At 62.7% G+C, this 18947-nt stretch overlaps 1 protein-coding gene across 5 annotated transcripts in view; it reads right to left on the bottom strand.

The window, feature by feature from the left end:
- IQSEC1 (IQ motif and Sec7 domain ArfGEF 1) overlaps nt 1-18403 on the bottom strand; it is a 285544-nt gene extending 267141 nt beyond the window's left edge. For all 5 annotated transcript variants that reach the window (XM_086368957.1, XM_086368964.1, XM_086368955.1 and 2 more), the window contains exon 1: nt 18108-18403. In XM_086368957.1, coding sequence (XP_086225083.1) covers nt 18108-18373 — 266 coding nt within the window. In that variant the 5' untranslated portion in view covers nt 18374-18403. The remainder of the gene's footprint in view (nt 1-18107) is intronic.
- Nucleotides 18404-18947: the final 544 nt, after the last annotated feature.

Raw genomic sequence — 18947 nt, 5'->3', positions numbered from 1 at the left:
GCCCCGCCCCTCCCTGCTCCTGCCCGGGCTCTGCTGTGTGTGCACAGGCGCGTTCCGTGACCCCTCTGGGCCAGTGTTCTCCGCTGTGAAACGGGGATGCTGACCAAGGCGTCCTTCGGTGAACGGATGGATACGTAAAGCATGGTCCATCCAGACCACGGAATACTACTCAGCACTAAACAGAAATGAGCTATCAAGCCATGAAAAGCCACGGAGGCAACGAGCGGGAGAAGCCGACGTGAAGAGGCCACAGCGACTGTGCGACCGCGAGTCTGATCTTCTAGAAAAGGCGAAGCTGTCAGAGGCGGCCAGGGGCTGCAGGGGGGGCGGGACGGACGGGGGGCCCGCGGACGCAAGGGCCGTGAGGCTGGCCTGCACGACACGGCGACAGCGCGTCCGTGGCTTCACACACGTGTCCAGACCCCCAGAAAGCACACCACCGCGAGTGAGCGCTCAGCATACTGGGCTTTTACCACTAACAACGTAGCAGGTCGGAGGCACAGCCAACAGGGGGACTGAAGCATCTCCCAGCCACCCAACCCCAGAATGGCACCCTGCCCGGCAGCCCGATCACAGAATCGGGCACCGCTGCCCACTGCCAGAGACCTAGGGGGTCTTCCCGGATTCCAAACCTCGCCTCCAGCTCACGTGTCAGTCTTGGACTTCTGCTCTCAACAGCCCCCAAACCTGGGCGTCTGGCCACCTCCCCCCTGTCCCCACCAAGCTCTCTGCCTCCCCTCTGCTACCCTCAGCCACGCAGGCGCTGGCCGAGACGCTGCCACTGGAACAGGGCGGGGCACATACCAGGCGCTCGGGAACGCCGCCGAACACCGTGCGGAAACACACAACCCCGCCCATGCGCTGGACACACGTCATCACCTGCGTCCCACACTGGGGACTCGGGCGGTGCCGCGGTCCCCCCGGGCTTGGGTGAGGATGGCCGCTGCGTTTAAGCCGTAACTGTTGAGCGTAGGTTAACTTGATGTTGGGAGACCCGTTACTCTGTCGCCGTTCAAAACTCCAAGCTTTGGAAATACCTCCTCCAGAACTTAGAGTCCCCCGCCCCATCACTCTCCCCTACCTGCTGCCACCTCTGATCACTGATCAGTGCCAGCAGGGGCCGGCGGAACACCACCCCCCAGTGGGGGCCGCCCAAGGGATCATCTGAGGGGCCCAGCTGTTGCAGCACTCGGTGGGAGGACTCTTGCATATATGGTTATTAATGACTTTATTTATACACCAATATTTAGTACTGCTTGCAATTAAGCAGATCTGCTTTCAAAATATGACTAATTAGAGAAGACTCATGTTGGCAGGGAGGAGGCATGGCGTCCCGGCAGCCAGAGGCGAGACCAGGTGCTGGCTCTCAGACCCGGTGGGTTTTTGGGCCCCCAGCCCTGGAGGACCCCGGCAGGGGTGGGGAGAGGGGAAGAGGGGAGATGAGGGCAGGAACGTTGCAGTCCTCAAGCCAGGAGCCCTCGTTCATATGATGCGTGTTAACCATGTTCTCTGGCCTGACACTGTCTGCCACCTGGAAGCCAGCAGAGAAGTTCAGAGCTGCCTGGTCCCAGGCTGACATTTTGGGTTGGGGGGCAGCCCTGGAGCGAGCTTGTGCAGTGATCCATACGGGGTGGTGGGTAAAATCTGCTATTAGTCACCGACGGGCACCTGTCCCCATGACACCTTCGCTGACTTCCATCCAGTAAGAGGCAAGACCTGCTCTCTGACTCTACTGAGTGACTGTTTTCAGTCACAATATGGTGCTGGTGGCAGAGGAGGCTGAAGGCCCTGATTCCTGGGGGCATCGTTAACAGGACTGTCCCAAGTGCTGGCATCCCAGGCAGTCTGAGACCCAGTGTCCCTGGCAGGCGTCTACCTGACCCACAAGGGCCCCTATCCTGTGCCAGGCTCTGAGCCGGGGCCGAGGACGTGGAGACCGAGATGGCTCAGAGGCCAACCCTGACCTTGACCCCGAGGTCCTCCAGGTGGGTGACGTGGGCATGGAAACAGACAGCTACACGGCCCATGGCGGCACGGAGCACGTGGTGGATGCCGGAAGCCTCGGGAGTGGCCTGTCCCAGCCCCCAGGGGTGGGCTTCTGAGCGTGGCGGGCACCCCCAGACCCCACGCCCCTCACTCCTCACCCCTGCTGCTCTCAGCACCAGCTCACCCACTGGAGGCCGTCCCTCCAAAGACCTGGAGAGCTGGGAGAGTAGGAAGGGCGGACAAACACCATGAGGAGGCGATGATGCCCGCCCAGGCGTGCAGACACGGCCCCGCCTTCTGGGGAACACACCCTTGCTATTGGGGTGAGTGGGGCCTGGATGTCTGCCCGGCCCCTGGGACCTGGAGCGTGGACACACCAGAGATGTCCCGCCCTGGGGTGGGACCACCAGCTTCTGTGGTCCCACCATGGGTCGCTAGAGTCAGGGTTGGGCAGTGAGGTCTAGGGGCCTCTTGGCGAGGACCCCATCTGGCAAGGTACCTCTCCAGAGAAGGCAGGCCATGCCCCCCACCCCACTGGCCATGGCAGTGGCTGGTGGCAAAGGGACGTGCCCCCGGGAGCCCTGTGTGTTGTGCACACCGAGGGAAGACGCAGAGGGATGGAGACCCAGAGAGGCAGAGGAGGGCGGCTGTGACGCCGGGGGGTGGACCAGGAAGGATGCAGGGCGGGAGAAGAGGTGAAGAGACGGAGCTTGGCGGCAGTGGTGGTCAATGCACCGGGTGTGTTTACGAACACGTCTGCTCAGGCCTGCGTGGAGGCCGGGTTAGGAGAGGGAGGCTGTGTGCATCCTGGGCCCCCAGGGGCACGCCTGCACCCTCAGTGGGGTCGCTGCCTCCGTGAAGCTCCGAACCCACACAGCAGCCCCGAGTCCCGGCCGCAAGAGCCCTGGGAAGTGGGCTGATAAGCAGAGCGGCGGAGAGCCTCCATCACCATCAGCCTGAGGGCCTGGCCTGGCGGCTGGGGGCTCCGGGACAGGGCGCCTTCTGCGGGGGGTGGGTCTGCGACCCTTGACGGTGCAGGTGGGGTCAGGCTGCCCAGATCCAGCAGGGAAGGGAGAGAACACCCAGCCACCCACAGTGGGTCACTCGGGAAAACTACCCAAGGGCCTCCTATGTGCTGGCCCTGGGGGCTTCAAAACGGAGCTGATGGGGGTAACAGGCAGGGGACCCACACGCGCCCAGGACAGGCTGTGTGCAGGGCCATGCAGGGGACAGCAAGGTGCAGGACGGGCTGGTGGGTGCTGGCGTCTTGAGGCCCTGGAAAGGCAGGGAGGGACCGGCCACACACCAATGGGGCTCAGAGCTGCCCGTGGAGGGGGGCGTTGGGCTGCCCTGCCATCCCCCCAGTACTAGAGAACCAGCACCTCCCCCGCCAGTGCTGTGGGGCTGAGCTCCTGGGTCTGAGAGTCCACGTCAGCACACGACCCAGCACCGCCACCGCCAGGGGGGAAGCAGGGCTTCAGAGAGTCACGTGCACCTTGCGTCCACGGCCGCGTTATCGCGGCAGCCAAGAGGAGGAAGCAACCCCAGGGCCCTGACAGATGGATGGACGGACAGGGTGGGGTCCAGGCCGACAGCAGGCGGCTAGCAGCCTTAAAGGACGTTCTGACCGCTGCTACAGCACGGGCGGGTCCGGAGGACGCCACGCTCCGTGAGGCGAGCCAGTCACACGGGACGTGATCTGTGCGGCTCCACGCACAGGAGCTCCCTGGAGGAGTCAGGCTCACAGAGACAGGACATGGATGGTGGGCGACCAGGGACGGGGGCGGGGAGTTGTTTACTGGGGACAGAGCTTCATTTTGGGAAGAGCAGGGTCTGGAGGTGATGGTGGGGATGGTTGCACAACGGAGTGTACTGACCGCCACTGAAAAGCACACTTAGGAATGGTTAAAATGTGGGTTTTCTGTTATGTACATTTACCACGATTTTTTTTTTTTAAATAAACAACCTCCTTCAGGGGGCAAGGGCTTCCCTGGTAGCTCAGCTGGTAAAGAATCCTCCTGCAATGCAGTAGACCCCAGTTTGATTCCTGGGTCAGGAAGATGCCCTGGAGAAGGGATAGGCGACCCACTCCAGTATTCTTGGGATTCCCTTGTGGCTCAGCTGGTAAAGAATCCACCTGCAACGTGGGAGACCTGGGTTCAACCCCTGGGTCGGGAAGACCCCCTAGAGAAGGGAAAGGTCACCCACTCCAGTATTCTGGCCTGGAGAATTCCATGGACTGTATAGTCCATGGGGTGGCAAAGAGTGGGACACGACTGAGCGACTTTCACTTTCCTTTCGGGGGGTGGGGGGAGAAAAGTACTTTTGTACATAGTAGGTACTCAAGTAATCCCTGTTTCCTGCCAGCCTCCCCTCGCCCTAAGGACAGAGAAACAACTGCCCGCCGCAGAGACCCAGGCCTGGGCTCACCAGCCAGCGGCACCAGCGAGTGCTCAAAGCCCGTGTGGGGGGTGGACGAGGAGGCCCTTCAGGCCGGCCCTGCTCTGCATTCGGCCCTCGTCCCTGAACTGCCGGTCAGCATGCAAGAGGCCAGCACGACGCAGGCTTTGGAAAGGATCCTTGAGATCAGAAGATTTGCTGGAGTGGATATAAATAGCCCAAAGCTCCCAGCCCAGCTGCTGAGCCGGCGATGCGGGCCAGGCGGCCAGGGGGACTCCCTAAGCCTGGGTCCAAACTCGCCTTCGTGGAGCGGCCGCCCTGCAGTCTCCTCTGTCCTCCGGGTCCTGTGCCCCACCCCGACCCCGCTGTCTGTCCCGGTCCTCTCTCCAAACGCAAACTGCTTCCGAACGAAGGCAGAAGCATCCGCGGGCCCCTGGTTTGCTGTGGAGGGACTCAAGGAGCCAAGGGCAGAGGGCACGCGTGGGCAGGGACGCCTGGGGTGCTGGGGGGGGTGGTACAGAGCTGTAAAGACACACCCTGGTGTCTCTGACCCCAGGCCAGGGCCAGTCTTGCTTTCACCCGATCCCTATAACGAATCTCATTAGTCCCAACATCAAACTGCAGATACAGCACCCTCAACGCCAGTGAAAGGCGTTTTCTGATGGGCACACAACACCCCTTCTCCTCCCAGCACCCGCCCCCTGCCACCTCCCATCAGATCTGCATCCCCTTGAGGGGAGCTGACCCCCTGCGTCCCCCTGACCCTAGCCTCTCCGCTCCAGCATCCCCCACACTGTATAGGCTGGCACTTATGAGGCTTGGCAAATACTAGTTATGTGAATGAATAAACAATGAGCCTCTGGCGAATTCAACACATGGGGGAGAGAAGAGGCGGTCTGTCTCCCCGTCTGTCCCTCTGTCTTGTCTGTCTCTGCCTTATCTGCTGGCAGCCCAGGCAGTACCCTATCTGTCACAAGGCACATACCATCCCCTAGGGTCACAGTCCAGGGGTGCCTGCCCAACCCACCACCTCTGTATCTCACACTGTAAGAAGTAACCAACCCTCATGGCCCATGTAAGAGTCTGGAGGTGGAGGTGAGTAGTCCAGGCTGTGTGGGGCAGTTCTCCCCAAGTGTCAGGGGCCCTGGCGCCTTCGGCTCACTGGCCCTGCCCTCCCTGCAGTGCAACCATTGTCCTCATGATCCAAAATGGCCGCCTGTGCTCCAGCCATCACCTCCTCATTCCAGCCAATAGGAAGAAGAAGAAATGGGAAAAGGAGCCACCTCTTCCTTTTAAAGACACTTCCTGGAAACTGCATACTTCTGCTTACCTCTTACTGGCCAGAGCAGTTACACAGCCATATCTAACTACCTGGGCGGCTGAGAAAGGTGTTCTTTGTTCTCCCTGGCATGGTGGCCATATTAAAACACAAAACACACCAAACATGAGAAGTTTTAATAAAGAGAGAGCAGATACTGGGAGGCAGCCATTTAAGTCACACATCCTCCCCATCCAGGCCAGGATCACCCGCTTTCCACCTCCAAGACCTCTTTCACCATCTTCCCCACAACCTGCCAAATAATAAGGCCTGAGAAATCCTGTTCAGGGAGCTCTCCCCGTCTCCCATGCTGTGCTGACCGGCTCTGTCCCACGAGAAGGCCTCTCTCTCTCCTTACGTCCACTTTTCCAGGTGAGCAGGAAACCTGCCAGCCTGCTAGGATGAGGCCAGGGCCCAAACCCAGATCCATGTGCTCCCAGCTCGGCAGTTTGTTTTAATCAAACCACACTTGGCAAGCTGGGGCATGAGTGGGCCCCCAGCCACCGACCTCCTCACGGGATGGAGCAGCCTGAGATGCCCCTGCCCTGGAGATGGCCCTGGAGATGGCCCAGCTGTGAGGACTGCCCCCGTGCAGCATGGGTCTGACTGCACCAAGGCCGGCCTTTCACAGACAGAGAGCCAAGCTCCGCCTGCACTGTGGCCGGGCTGGGCTGAGCCTGCGGGCCCCGGGTGGTCCAGACCCCGCCTGGGGTCCCTCTCATTAAACCAGGGGCTCAGGCACCCCAGCTGGGTGCACAGAGAGGTCCCCATGAGCTTGCGAGCTGGAGAGGGCACAGTCTGCTTCAATCAAACGAAAACAGAGGAGAGCTATTCAGGGAGAAAACCGGTGAGCTCTGGCTGAAGCTGTCACCTTGAGAGACATCAAACACCAAGCCTTCCTAGAGGGACACACAGAGCCCTGAGGGCTGTGCAAGAGAGGTATGCGCCCACCTGGGGCTGGCTGTGCCTGCCCCGACACCTGCCCCCACGCCCTGCATGGGGCAGAGGGGGCACCTGCTTCCCCAGAGGCAACGAGGCACCTCCCTGCGCCCTTAACTCCCCAGCCTGCACATGTCTGCACATAGCAAGGCTCCGAAACTTGCTGGATGGAACCTGGAGTGTGGGTTCAGTGGAGAGGGAAAGACAGCCCCTCCAGACTCAAAGCAGTCCAGGCAGAGGAGGCAGGCCGAGGTGAGGGCAGAGCAAAGGCAACTACCCCACCTCCATCCACCCCGGTCTCCTGCAGCACAGGGCACAGGGCAGTTGGCATCTGGTGAATGACAATCCAGGGAGATGGCCATGAATGAGCTCCTCCCCAGCTGCCCTCTCCCTCACAGACCAGAGTCGGCAGGCTTCTTCGTAAGGAGGTCGCACCCCATGGATGCCGGTCCTGCTCAGCACTGTCCTGCAGATCCATCCTCACCCTCTCTTCCTGGCCCAGAGCTCTCAGCTCTTTGGGGACGGGAGAAAAGGGGCTCCCAGAGCCCTCCCCACAGGAAGGGGCCCCCGCGGGCCTCATCTGGACCGCTGCCAGCAGGACTACCCTCCCATCCCTGCCACTGCCCAGCCCCTGGGCATAGGCCCCGGGCACGGCCAGTGCTCGTTCTCAGGACCACAGACACAGAGCGGAACAGAACACGGGTGTGGTCTCATCTGGCCTGGCCACTTCCTAGCTGTGCAACCCCGGGAAAGATGCTCCACCACTCTGAGCCTCAGTTTCCTCATCTGTAACAGGGGGAGGGGGGCACACAGATTTAAAAAGGGGTCAGGGGGCACACAGCAGGCACTCAGCCCACCTCCCAGCAGAGACCGTGTGCCCAGAGAGCCGCCAACTCCAGGAGACAAGCAGGGAAAGCCCAGCTGCAGGTGAAGATGCCAGGCACTAGGCTCTGCTGAGTCCTCCCTGCCCAAAGAGAGAGTGGGCACACGTCCACATGATAACTGCATCTGCGTGTACTTACTAATCATGTGTGGGCACAACCGCAGTAACATCACACGTGTCACAAAAGATTGCCCCAAAAAGACACTGAGGACGAAATTCAAGGCTCAGTGGAAACAGAAGCCCCTATACCTCCAAGGATGGTTCCGACTGCCCCTGGGGTGCACACACTCCTTTCTGGAGCCCCTGGACTTGTTCACGTGTCGACTGTGGGCTTATTTCAAAGGTTCTTTTGTTTCCTTGTTTAGTGGCTCAATCACGTCTGACTCTTTGTGACCCCCTGGACTGTAGCCCACCAGGCTCCTCTGTCCATGGTATTATCCCAGCAAGAATACCGGAGAGGGTTGCCATTTGCTTCTCCAGAGGATCTTCCCCAACCAGGGATCAAACCCATATCTCCTTCATTGGCAGGAGTGGCTTTACCACTGAGCCACCTGGGAAGGCCCTCATTTAAAATATCTCATCTGAAACATGAGTGATTTGCTGGGCAGGCACCTGAAGGGAGCCAGGATCCGGCACGGCCAGCTTGATGGAGGGGAGAGGCAGGGCTCCCAGCAGGGCACCGCCACAGCAGGTCAGATGGGACGCCCCAGGGGACCCAGGCCTGTGGCACATGCAGAAGACAAGACCCATTCTAACATGGATCAGAACCACGAGGAGTTCCAAGATGGCAGCCGGTCCCTACGGGACACAAGGGGTCTCCAGGGGCAGGAACGAAGCAAGTCCAGGCAGAGGGACCCGCGTGAGCCAAGGTACACAGCGTGAAAACTGCATGCATCAGGGTGAGCAGCAGAGGGCAGTGCCGGCGGCCACCCCACCTGGGGCAGGTTTGGGAGCGAGAGGGGCCTGCAGGGAAACGCTGTCTGGGCCAAGATGTCCCGGGATGGGGGAGGAATGGAGAGAGAGGAGGGCCGTGCTCCTCAGGCTCCCTGAGAGGCAGTCAGGGGCTCCGCACACCCCTGGTGCGTGATCTCGGCCCCCACAGGCTGGCGGCCCCCTCCCCAGCAGGAGTGAGGCTGCTCAGGGTGCCCGCGAGGCTGGGGGAGCAGGGGTGTGCTCTTAATTACTGCAGTTATCACAAACGCCTCAGCCGTGATCAGTTCCTCCAGACCACCCACCACCACCGCCGCCCTCCTCCCTGGATGTTTTGGCGGCTCCGCCATATGGCGGAGTTAAAAATATAGCTCAGAGTGAGGGGGTGCAGACAGGAGTGGGCAGGTTCCCGGCGTGGCGGGCGGGCATCTGGTCAGGCCGGTCTGGGGTGCAGTCTGAGCCCAGGTGTCTGGCTCCCGCTGGGCTGTGGCTGGACAATGCCCATCAGACACCTGGCACCACGGAGAGCGACCCACCAGGGGCCGGACCGGCGCCAGAGCCCACACAGAGTGGCCCTTTTGGCCTGGGGGGAAGTGACAGCATGGGGCCTGGGGACCCTGAGTGCAGGGGGAAGAGGGCTGCAACCCCTCGCTCCTCCTCCCAGTGAGGGGCGTGTCCAGTCCCCTCCCGCCTGAAACTGGCCTTGGGATCTGCTTGACCAATAGCAGGTGGCAGAAGTGACCTCGTGGGATCCCCAAAGTCGAGCCACAGGAAGCCTCAGAACATGGCATTCCCAGCCTCCCTCCAAGCCTCAGAACCCCGGCTCTGGGGTCTCCAGACCCCCGAGCTGGAGAGGCCAGGTGTGGACACTCTGATCCACAGGGCCAACTATCTGGGCGTCTCCACTGGTTCCCAGATCCCCGAGGAAGGTGTTCTGGATGCTCCAGACTAGTGCGTCCACTATTTGAACACCACTGAGTAACTCCCAGCAAGCGCATAGGGAGCAGAAGACCCAGCCGTACCAGCCCTGCCCTGCAGGATCTCAGCTCTAAGGAGGGGGGGCTCGCCTTAAGCCTCTAGATTTTACAGTAATCTGTTACTCAGCCACAGATAACTGGAACACTCATTCATTCACTGACTGACTCATGCATTCATTCAACATGTATTCATTAACATCCACCCCCAGGCAGCCACCCAGGGGAGGCAGACTTCCCTGCCTGGGCTGCTTCTCTGGAGGGGTGAGTGAGGGGTGCTGGAGGCAGGGTCCAGGGGATCAGCCAGCCCCACTCTCTCACCAGTCCAGAGACACCGCAGACAACACAGGCCAACATCTGGGCTCTTTGTTGTTCAGTCACTAAGACGTGCTGGACTCTTTGCGACCCCACGGACCACAGCACACTGTCCAGGCTGCCCTGTCCATCACCACCTCCCAGAGTTTGCTCAAACTCATGTCCATTGAGTCGGTGATGCCATCCAACCATCTCATCCTCTGTCGTCCCCTTCTCCTTCCACCTTCAATCTTTCCCAGCATCAGGGTCTTTCCTAATGAGTCAGTTCTTTGCATTGGTGGCCAAAGTATTGGCGCTTCAGCTTCAGCATCAGTCCTTCCAAAGAACACCCAGGACTGATCTCCTTTAGGATGGACTGGTTGGATCTCCTTGCAGTCCAAGGGACTCTCAAGAGTCTTCTCCAACACCACAGTTCGAAAGCATCAATTCTTCGGTGCTCAGCCTTCCTTATGGTCCAACTCTCTTGTCCATACATGACCACCAGAAAAACCATAGCTTTGACTAGATGGACCTTCATCTTTCTGGTTAAGCAATGAGCTCTCCCTTCTGTCTGGACAGGCAGTTGGGGGGTTAGACAGGATGGGGCTTGTTCCTTTTATCCAGAACCCATGTGCCCGGCTCGCCTCCAGGACCCCCAAGTCCTCCGGCATCTCCTGCAGCCCCTGCTCACTGGTTCCCCCTCCCGGAGGCAGGTGAGCTGTCCAGCGTCCTCCCCCGGGCAGCCCCCTCTGGGGACGCCCAGTATGTCCTCCCAGCACCCCTCAGGGCCTCTGCAGCTGCTGGTTCTGCCCACCCACCGCCTGCAGCTCCCTGCTCCTCTCCCTCGCTGTCCTCTGGGTCCCTCCGCTGAAGACACACCGGTCTCCTCACAGCCCCTGGACCACGCCCCGTACACTGTCCCCTCAGGAAACCAAAAGGGAGACCCAGTGACTGCTGTCTCCACCAGAGACAGCAGTGCCAGGGCCCTGAGAGAGTCCCCTCACCCTCAAGGGGCGAGCAGGAGGGGCAGGGCCTCACCCCAGGCTGACCTCCTGGGCTACCCGCCCATCCACAGTCCTCCTCAGGCTGTCAGGGAGCCCTGAGGCCTGTCCTGGGTCTCATGCCCTCACCCGTAAGGGCCCTGGTGCCACAGCTGTCCAGGAGGACACTTGGGTTTTACAGGGCACCTCGTGCCAGCCCCGCCCTGCTGGACACCCGATGGGCATGACCGACCACGAGAGCCAGGTCTGCCGCCAGGACGCAGGCTACAGGAGCCCGTCTTCTGCCCGCAGCAGGCCTGGTCCCCCGGGAGGCAGAGGGCTGCCCAGGGACCTCAGGGTCCATGTGGTCTGACACTCTCTGTGCAGAGCAAACAGGCCCCTCCAGCCAAGAAGACAGGTGGCAGAGCCGGGGAGGGGCACAAAGGACCGTGTGCCCAGTGCGTCCCGAGGGTCAACACGCCGGAGAGGCCTCCGCGGCAGGCCGGCACGTCCTCGCCAAGTGCTTGGGAAACGCACCAGCCCAGCTGGTGCCTGACAGCTTCAGAGTCCCTCCCCTGCACGCGGCACCTCCTGCCACCACCACCCCCATCATTTTGCAGGTAAAGGACTCGGGCTCCTGGTGGTAAAGTAACTTCCCCAAGAGGACCAGAGCACGGCAGAGGCCAAACCCGACACTCAAAGGGAAAAGGCAGGGCTGTTCCAGGATGGACGGTGGTGCTGGAGGCAGTCCTGGCTCCTGGAGCCAAAAGCCTGGGTGAGCCGACCACGCACAACCGGAATCAGCCCAGACACTGACGCCGCGCAGGGAACAGGCCTGGCGCAACAGTTCCCGGGTCCTAGAGGCAGAGAGACCTGCATGCTAATTCTGCCTCTGCCCTGGCGACCGCCGGCAACCTCTCTGAGCCTCAGCGTTCACATCTGCAAAATGGGATGATGGTAGCCCACACGTGTCATGGCGCTGGAGCACCAGGAAAGGCTTCATTATTACCAGGGCTTTATCGTCGTCAAAGTGCTCCGGAGTCTGGGTGCCCAGAGCCCAGGATCACTGCCTGTTCCTCTGTGAACCTCGCTTCCTCCAAGGAAAGCTGAGCGTCTCGCAACAAGGCTCAGACAAAGCTCAGTTGAGGGTGAGCGGCCTTGTTCCCCACCCCCACCCTCCAAAGCTGACGTCAGTTCTCAGCAAGCACCCTGGGCTGTCTGGCACACTGTCCCCACTCCCAGGCCCGGCACGACCACAGGCAGCACATCCAACCCCAGACGGCTATGCGCCTACTTCCTGTCTTGGCACCCACGTGTGCTGTCTGCTGCCGAGAGACCATCCTCTCTCTCGCTCGTCAAGCCTGGCCTCAAAAGCCACCTCCTCCAGGAAGTCTTCGGAGGCTGACGCCCAAGGCTGGCCATCTGCCTCTTGCTGGGGGCTGCCCGCACACCACTCAGCCCCTCTCTCACCCCGGCCCAGGGTCTATGTCCCTGCCCATGTGGAGGCCACGGGGGAGCTGCTGCTCGAGACCAAGGATCAGGTAGGGCTGAGTCACCAGGAGCAGTCAGAGGGGACAAGGAGATAGTGGGTCCGCGGGGCCCACCCCAGATCCTGCCTCTAACTGGTTCCACACACCCTCCTGGATAGACAGGCATGTCCTGAACAAACTACAAAGCCTTCACTGGAGAATCAGGGGGGTGGGGGGTGGGCGGTGTTCTGCCTGGTTCAGTCCTTTCGACGTTTCCATAGGTTTGGAAATTTCACAATAAAGCAACCCTCAAGGGCTCTCTGGGTACCCCGTCCCTCCCCCAAGCCAGCATCCCTGGTGTCCTGCAGCGCCAGGCACCCTGCAATCCCGCAACCTGCTCTCTGGAGCAGGGCCGCCTCCCCAGCCCACTGGCCTGGGGGCAGCCGGGGCAAAGCCTGTCTTACTCCATCCGTCCTCCCCCTGGGAGGTGCCCAAGGCTGACGGGTGCCTGCAGACCCGAGCAGGGCTTAGCAGCTGAGGCGTCATCATGGGGCCGCCCAGAGGGTCCCTATGAGGCCGGGGAACGTGGATTGCAGGTGTTTAATAACCTCAAGGCTGCGGCTCTTCACTCAGTAAAGCATAAGCACTCAGCATCCCTAATAACTGGTGTGGCATCGCCCGTCAACACGGCGCTCCTGGAAGAGCAGGATTCGGACACTGAAGGCCCACGGCCTTGGGGATTCCTAGCAAGGCCGTCGCTCTGGGAAGCTTGCTCTGAAGTCAGGGCAGTATCCGCTGCAGCCTGACCTGTGTCTGCATGGTGGTGGGGCGCGGGGTGGCGGAAGATTCGAGGCCCCTTGATTTCCCGGCTGCCTCGCGACCTCCTCTGTGGCTTCTGCTCCGTTTCAGTGAGGTCAGCTCGCGTCCCCCTCCCAGAGCCTGCCCGACACCCGGCCGGTCACTTTGTTCCTGCTGCTCTGTGGCCAATTACACAGATGACACCCTGACTCTCTCAGAACGGTGCCCTCCCCAAGTCGGGCAAAGCTTGGCTCTTTCTTACAAAAGCAGAAATCAGGGAACAACAACAACAAAAAAAACCCAAGATCAGCTGTCAAAACAATGTCATCGACAAAGTAGCTGACAAGCAGCCACACCGCTGACCGAAACTGCCCCTGACCCCAGACTCCTGAGTGCAAACCTCACAGGCACAGCCCTGAGACCTCCGCAGACTCGGAGGCCTGAACCAGATTTATCTCAGGACTTATCCTCCAGGCTGTAACAGAATCACTGGCTTAGCGTGTCAGACGGCCGGGAGACAGCGTCAGAGAAGCATCTCCTTGTTTCTGCGGACTCGACCATCTGCCTGAGAAAGAACGGCTCGCCCCGCTCCCCAGGACGTGACCACGTGTTCTTCAGCCGGACTGAGGCCCTGCAGGCACAGAGCAGCCCGTTCCCAGCGGGGGGACGTCCTCCCCAGCACCAGCTACTCGGCTAGGAGAACAAGAGCATCATTGACCGAGAACGGGAGCCCAGTATCTCCCTTGGCCGCCCCCTCCGCCCTTGCAGATCTTCCTGCCTGTGTGAGGCCCCAGAGGTAGAATCAGAGGCGGCCGGGACCTCCGACCCTGCGGCCCGGGTCTGGGGTTCCCCAGCCACTCTGAAGATAAATGTGCTCTCGGAGGCTCCCAGCCAGGACCCGCCCTGTAAGGTACTCGGGTCCCCGCCTCCAGCCCACCCCTCATCACTGGTCACCCTCGAGCGTCACCCCTTCCCTCTCCCCCGAAATTGATGCGCCCTAGTCATGGTTAATGTCAGCACAGACCGGAGGAGCGCCTGTTTGGAAAGTCAGCAGAGACTGAATGCCATTGGAAACCTCCCCCGGAGTGAGTCACCAGCTCGCAGCTCCAGAGAAACGTCCTCTCCGGTGAGCTGACAGCCCTCGAGGGCTGGAGGGGACGCAGGCGCCGAGGGAGGCGGCTCCATCGGGCCTCCCAGCCTTGTCAGGCCAAGGCTGACTTCTGCCAGAAACTCAGGAGCAGAGGCTGGGAGGCAGCGTCCCATGCCACCCTGGGCCCCTCCGCACAGCAGCCTTGGGCTATGCTGCAGACCCCGCCTGGGTATCAAGGGCCCAGGAGGCAGGACAAGCGCCATGCACGCTGGGCCTCCTCCAGCGCTGCGGGCTGGGAGTCACGCAGGACCATGGAAAGATGTCTGATCACGGGGGAGCGTGAAGGGCAGGTGTGGGCGGCGGGGTGAGAGCAGGGTCCCCAACTCCTGGCTCCACACTGGACAGGCGGGAGGGCCAGAGCCGGTCCCGGGACCTCTCTGAGCATCAGTCTCTGCATCTGTGAAAAGGGAGAGGCCACCGTCCCCGCCTTGTGGGAGCGCTGGACCCACAAAAGGAGCTGGTAAACGCGAAGACCCGGAGCAGGGTGGGCGCCTGGGGTGCCCTCGTGGACGCCGCGGCGACGCCCGCACCGGCTTCCCCCGCGTCCGGGTCCGCATGTTCATCGGCACAGCTGTACCCACGAAAGCCCACACTGACTTTCTAATGGAGAACACACGGATCCTAATCAAGCCCCCCGTGTTCAGCAGGATCTACCGAGCATCTATAATGAGCCCAAATTCCTGGAGGGTTGGGAGGGGCCAGTTCTAGAAACATTAGGATGGAGCTGACTGAACACTGGATGTGAATTTTGATGTCACCAAAAACAAGCAGTGAGATGCCCAACGGAACCAAAGGCGTCCCATTCCGTCCCTGTTATTACCCTGTTTTCCTCAAAGCTGAGAGACTCATGAGGTCAACCTTCAGCAGAGATGGAACGAGGACTTCCTGAGAAAGGGGTTAAAGGTCTCTGGGTGGAAAGGTTTCCCCCACACCCAGGAACTCCCCCGAGGACTGCCTGGGGGAGGCGGTCCAGAGACGACCGGCGTCCAGTGTGAGCCTGTCCCGCAGCCTCCCACTGTTCATTCCCCAGCGGGACGCTGCGCCTGCCAGGCAGGTGGGGCACCCTGTCCAGCAGCCAAGGGGCCAGGGGTTGCTGACTCAAGCCAGGCCCAGCCAAGCCTGCCTGCTCACTGGACCCTCAACCTCAGGGGCCCCGGTCTGCAGGTGGGGGGCAGGGCTGGGAGACACTGGGGGTACTACCGCTGCAGAAGGTGCAGCAGGTCCCCCAGCAGGAAGCAGTCTCAATGGTGTGCACTCGCACTGCCCGTCGGCTCGGGCCAGCCAGGCACAGACCTCCTGGTCTCTACCCCAGGGAGCCGACCCCCACCCCACCCCACCTTCTGGACCATCTCCTCCAGGGTGCTGGGCCCCACTCCACATGCCCCAGAGGTCTCACCCGCCGACCTGTGCTCACCTGGCCCCCCAAAACGAGAACCTGCCTGACAAGGAAAGAGTGTGCCGTGCATTAAGCACCTACTGTGTACGTTTCCTGCACACCCTTTATCTTCTCTTTATCCTCAGAGCCTGGTGGCAGCTGAGTCACCCCTGTTTCTGTGAATTAAACACCCCGAAGCTAAGACAGGAGACCTGTCCCGCAGCCCCTGGGGCCTGGCCGCCTGCCCGCGCTGTGTACCTCCTGGTTGCCTTCTCTGCTCTCCGTTTTGGGTCGCCAGCACATCACCAATGGCTCCGCATCCAGTAGGTGCTGAATAAAAGCCGGTTGCTCTCAGGGGGTTGGTTACCCCCTTGCTCCTTAGGCATAAATCACCTCTCTCCACGGATGGGCAGGGGCCCCTCAAATCTGGGCTGGAAAAGCAGCCCACAGCTCACTCCCCCCACACTGCAGGGGCCGGAATACACCCTCCAGAAGGGAGAAGGCACATATGTGCCACCAGCCCAGGGCACGGGCCCTGTGGAGGGAGAGGGGCTCCGGCGCCCTCTCTCCTCAAAGACTGGGGAGAGACACGGCCAGGGAAGTGGGCCCCCAGTCCTGTCAATACACTCGAGCCTCCCAGCCTGACTCCTTACTCCTCACGTGTGGCCCCAAAGCCACAGCACCCCCACCCCCAGGAGTTTGTGAGACCCTCGGGCCCTCCAGCCGCCCCGCCCCCAGACCCACTGGTCAGCATCTGCTGCTTAGCACCATCGCCAGGCCCCTGTGCGCACCTTCCGCCCGAGACGCTCCCCTCCACCCAGAACTCGGTGTTGCCACCGTTTCTCTTGAAAAAGATGCGACCACAGGCTCTGAAGCCACGCTGGGGACGCGTGACCCAAGCCCCACCTCAGCACCCCCAGCTCCCTCCCTCCGAGCCCGCCCCCCACACCAGCACTGGGGGTGGGGGTCCCCAAGCAGGCTCGCAGCATCCTCCGGCCACACCTGGTCACTGGAAGTGACTGTGAAGGGGAAGAAGGAGCGCTTGGACGCTGCCACGAGGCACCTGCCAACATTGCGCGGGCGGCCGGGCCGCGTGGCCCCGGGGCCCTGCCTGCCAAGCTGCTGGCGGCTTCCTCTGGGCCCGGCTCTTCCATGAGTCCCTGCCTTGGGGGGGTCAGGGCTCAGGCCCTGCAGCCAGCACCAGGCGACCACAGAAGAGACGGAGGGACAGAGGGCATCTCAGAGATGCCGGAGAGCCAGGGGCAGAAATACAGAAGCGGCGCGGGGGGTCTCTTCCTTCTCCAGTGACCCCGGCTGAGAGCTGTTCCATCCTGCCTCTGCCCTCCCAGCACACAAACAGAAAGAAGAAGTTTGCCACTGGCCTGGCACCACAGAGCCACCGGGCTCACCTGCGCCTTGACCCACCCAGGCGCCCCTCCTCCTCCAGGGCCCACGAGAGCCAGGATCACGGCCGGGTACCACGCAGGAATCCGGGCCGCAGGGAGGCTTCTCTGTCCCCTGACTACAGCCTGCACAGCCCGGCCAGGGGCAGAGGCACACGGGGTCTCAGGTGACCAGAGGACCAGATAGCCACACCTGGATGCCTGGGAATCAGTAGCCCCTCCCCCGAAGGACTTTGGAGTCAGGATAACTCTCCCCTCATCATTTCTGCCCACCCCTAACCTCCCAGAAAACCTCCCCTGAAGCTGCATACCATGGGCATTCTACCCCCTACCCCAAAACCCACGCAAACAGTTTCTCCTCCGCCCCAGTCCGTGGTGTGTGGGCCAGGCGGTCCCAAAGACACGGGGACCAAGGGGTTAGACAGGGCGCAAAGCACGCAGGAACCCCACCCCCCAGGAACCCCGAGCCCCAGCGACCCCGAGCCCCGCGCTCCCCGCCTCGCCCAGATGGGCATCAGGACTTGTGCGGAGCGCGGCCGCGCACACGACTTCGGACCCACGGGAGGCAAACGCGCGGCAGGGACTCCGGGCCCCGCGCGGCCAGGCTGTCCTGCCCCATCCCGTCTCCGGCTTAATCCTCGCTCCGAAATAGCCCCGGGTAATCCCAGGGCCGGGCGGGTATTAACCAGGAGCCGCGAAGGAAGACACGGAGGCGTCCCGAGGGAGGAGGGCTCGGCGCATCCTGGGCTGGAGGCAGCAGAGAGTCCCTCCCCGAGGGAAGCTACCCGCGAGGGACCCAGGCCCGTTCGAGGGCGGGATCTGCGCCTGCGGCGCCCCCGCGCTCCGGGCCTGGGGTCTCCGGGTCAGGGGTTCCGGACTCGCCACCCAGAGCCCCCGGAGCGCCCGGACAGCCCTCTGTGGCGAGACCATCCCGCATCCGAGCTCCCGGGTCGCTGGAACCCGAGTCCCGAGCCGGCCGTCCGTGGAGAGCCGGGCGCGCGGGAGCGCCGGACAGCGCCCCGGAGCCCCTTTCCCTGGGAGCTCAATCCCGCAGAGACCGCGTCCCAGGGCGGGCCGCGACCCCGCCAGGGGTACCCCGAGGTGCCCCCCGGCCGGGCACCCTCCACGCCGAGCCCTGAGGGGCCCCCGGGGGCCCCCAAGAAGTTCGCGCGCCCCCGACACGCCCGCCGCCCCCGGTCCCCACTTACTTGTCGCGGTGGCCGCCGAGCTCCGGGGCGGCGCCGAGCGGCTGCGGGCCGGGGCCGGGGTCGGGGCGGTGGGCGCACGCGGCCAGGTGTCGCCGGTGCCGCTCCAGCAGGCCGGCGTTCTCGCGGCTCAGCCGCGCCACTTGGCGCTCCAGCTCCTCGATGCGCCGCCGCCGGCGCGCCAGCAGCTCTTGCTGCGCCGCGACGATCCGGGTCAGCTCCTGCAGGTACTCGGCCGCCTGGCCGGGGGGCTCGGTGGCGCTCGCCATGGTCCCCGCCTCAGGCGCGCGGGCGGCGGGGCGGCGGCGGCGGCGCGGCCGTGGCTGCGCGGCGGGGACGGCGGCTCTGCGCGGCACGGCGCGGCGCGGGGCTCGGCCCGGGGGGCGCGGCGCGCGGGGCCCGGCGCGGCCCCGCCTCGGCGCCCGGCTCCCGCCTCCGCCCGCGCCCGCCCCGGGCGCCTCCGCGCCGCCCGCGGCCCCGCGGCCGCACCGGAGCGGACAGGGCGCGGAGCTGCGGCCGCCGCGGGCGGGCGAGGAGTTTGCAAAGTGCCGGCTGCGGCGCGGGCGGAGCGGGAGCCCGCGCCCGGCGGCCGGCGCGGGAGGAGCGGGCGGGAGGCGGCGGCGGCGGGAGGGCGCCGCCTGCCGGCCCTGCGTCCCGCGCCCGCCGCCGCCGGGGTGCGACTCGCGCCTCCTCACCGCCGCCTCGGTCGCTCTGAGATGCTAGTCTCACCAAGAAATTCGGCAACACAGACGTTCCTACATATTGTCAGCCGACGACTGGGCTGTGAATAGCAAAATAAGGAGCTCAGAAGCACTCTGGCATTTTTTACCAAGTGTGATAAAA

Source organism: Bos grunniens, chromosome 22, assembly GCF_055505025.1.
Source record: "Bos grunniens cultivar Pamir isolate PY7600 chromosome 22, Bosgru_T2T1.0, whole genome shotgun sequence".
In the NCBI taxonomy this organism is placed as follows: Eukaryota; Metazoa; Chordata; class Mammalia; order Artiodactyla; family Bovidae; genus Bos; species Bos grunniens.
This window is presented reverse-complemented; position numbering and strand designations above follow the sequence as displayed.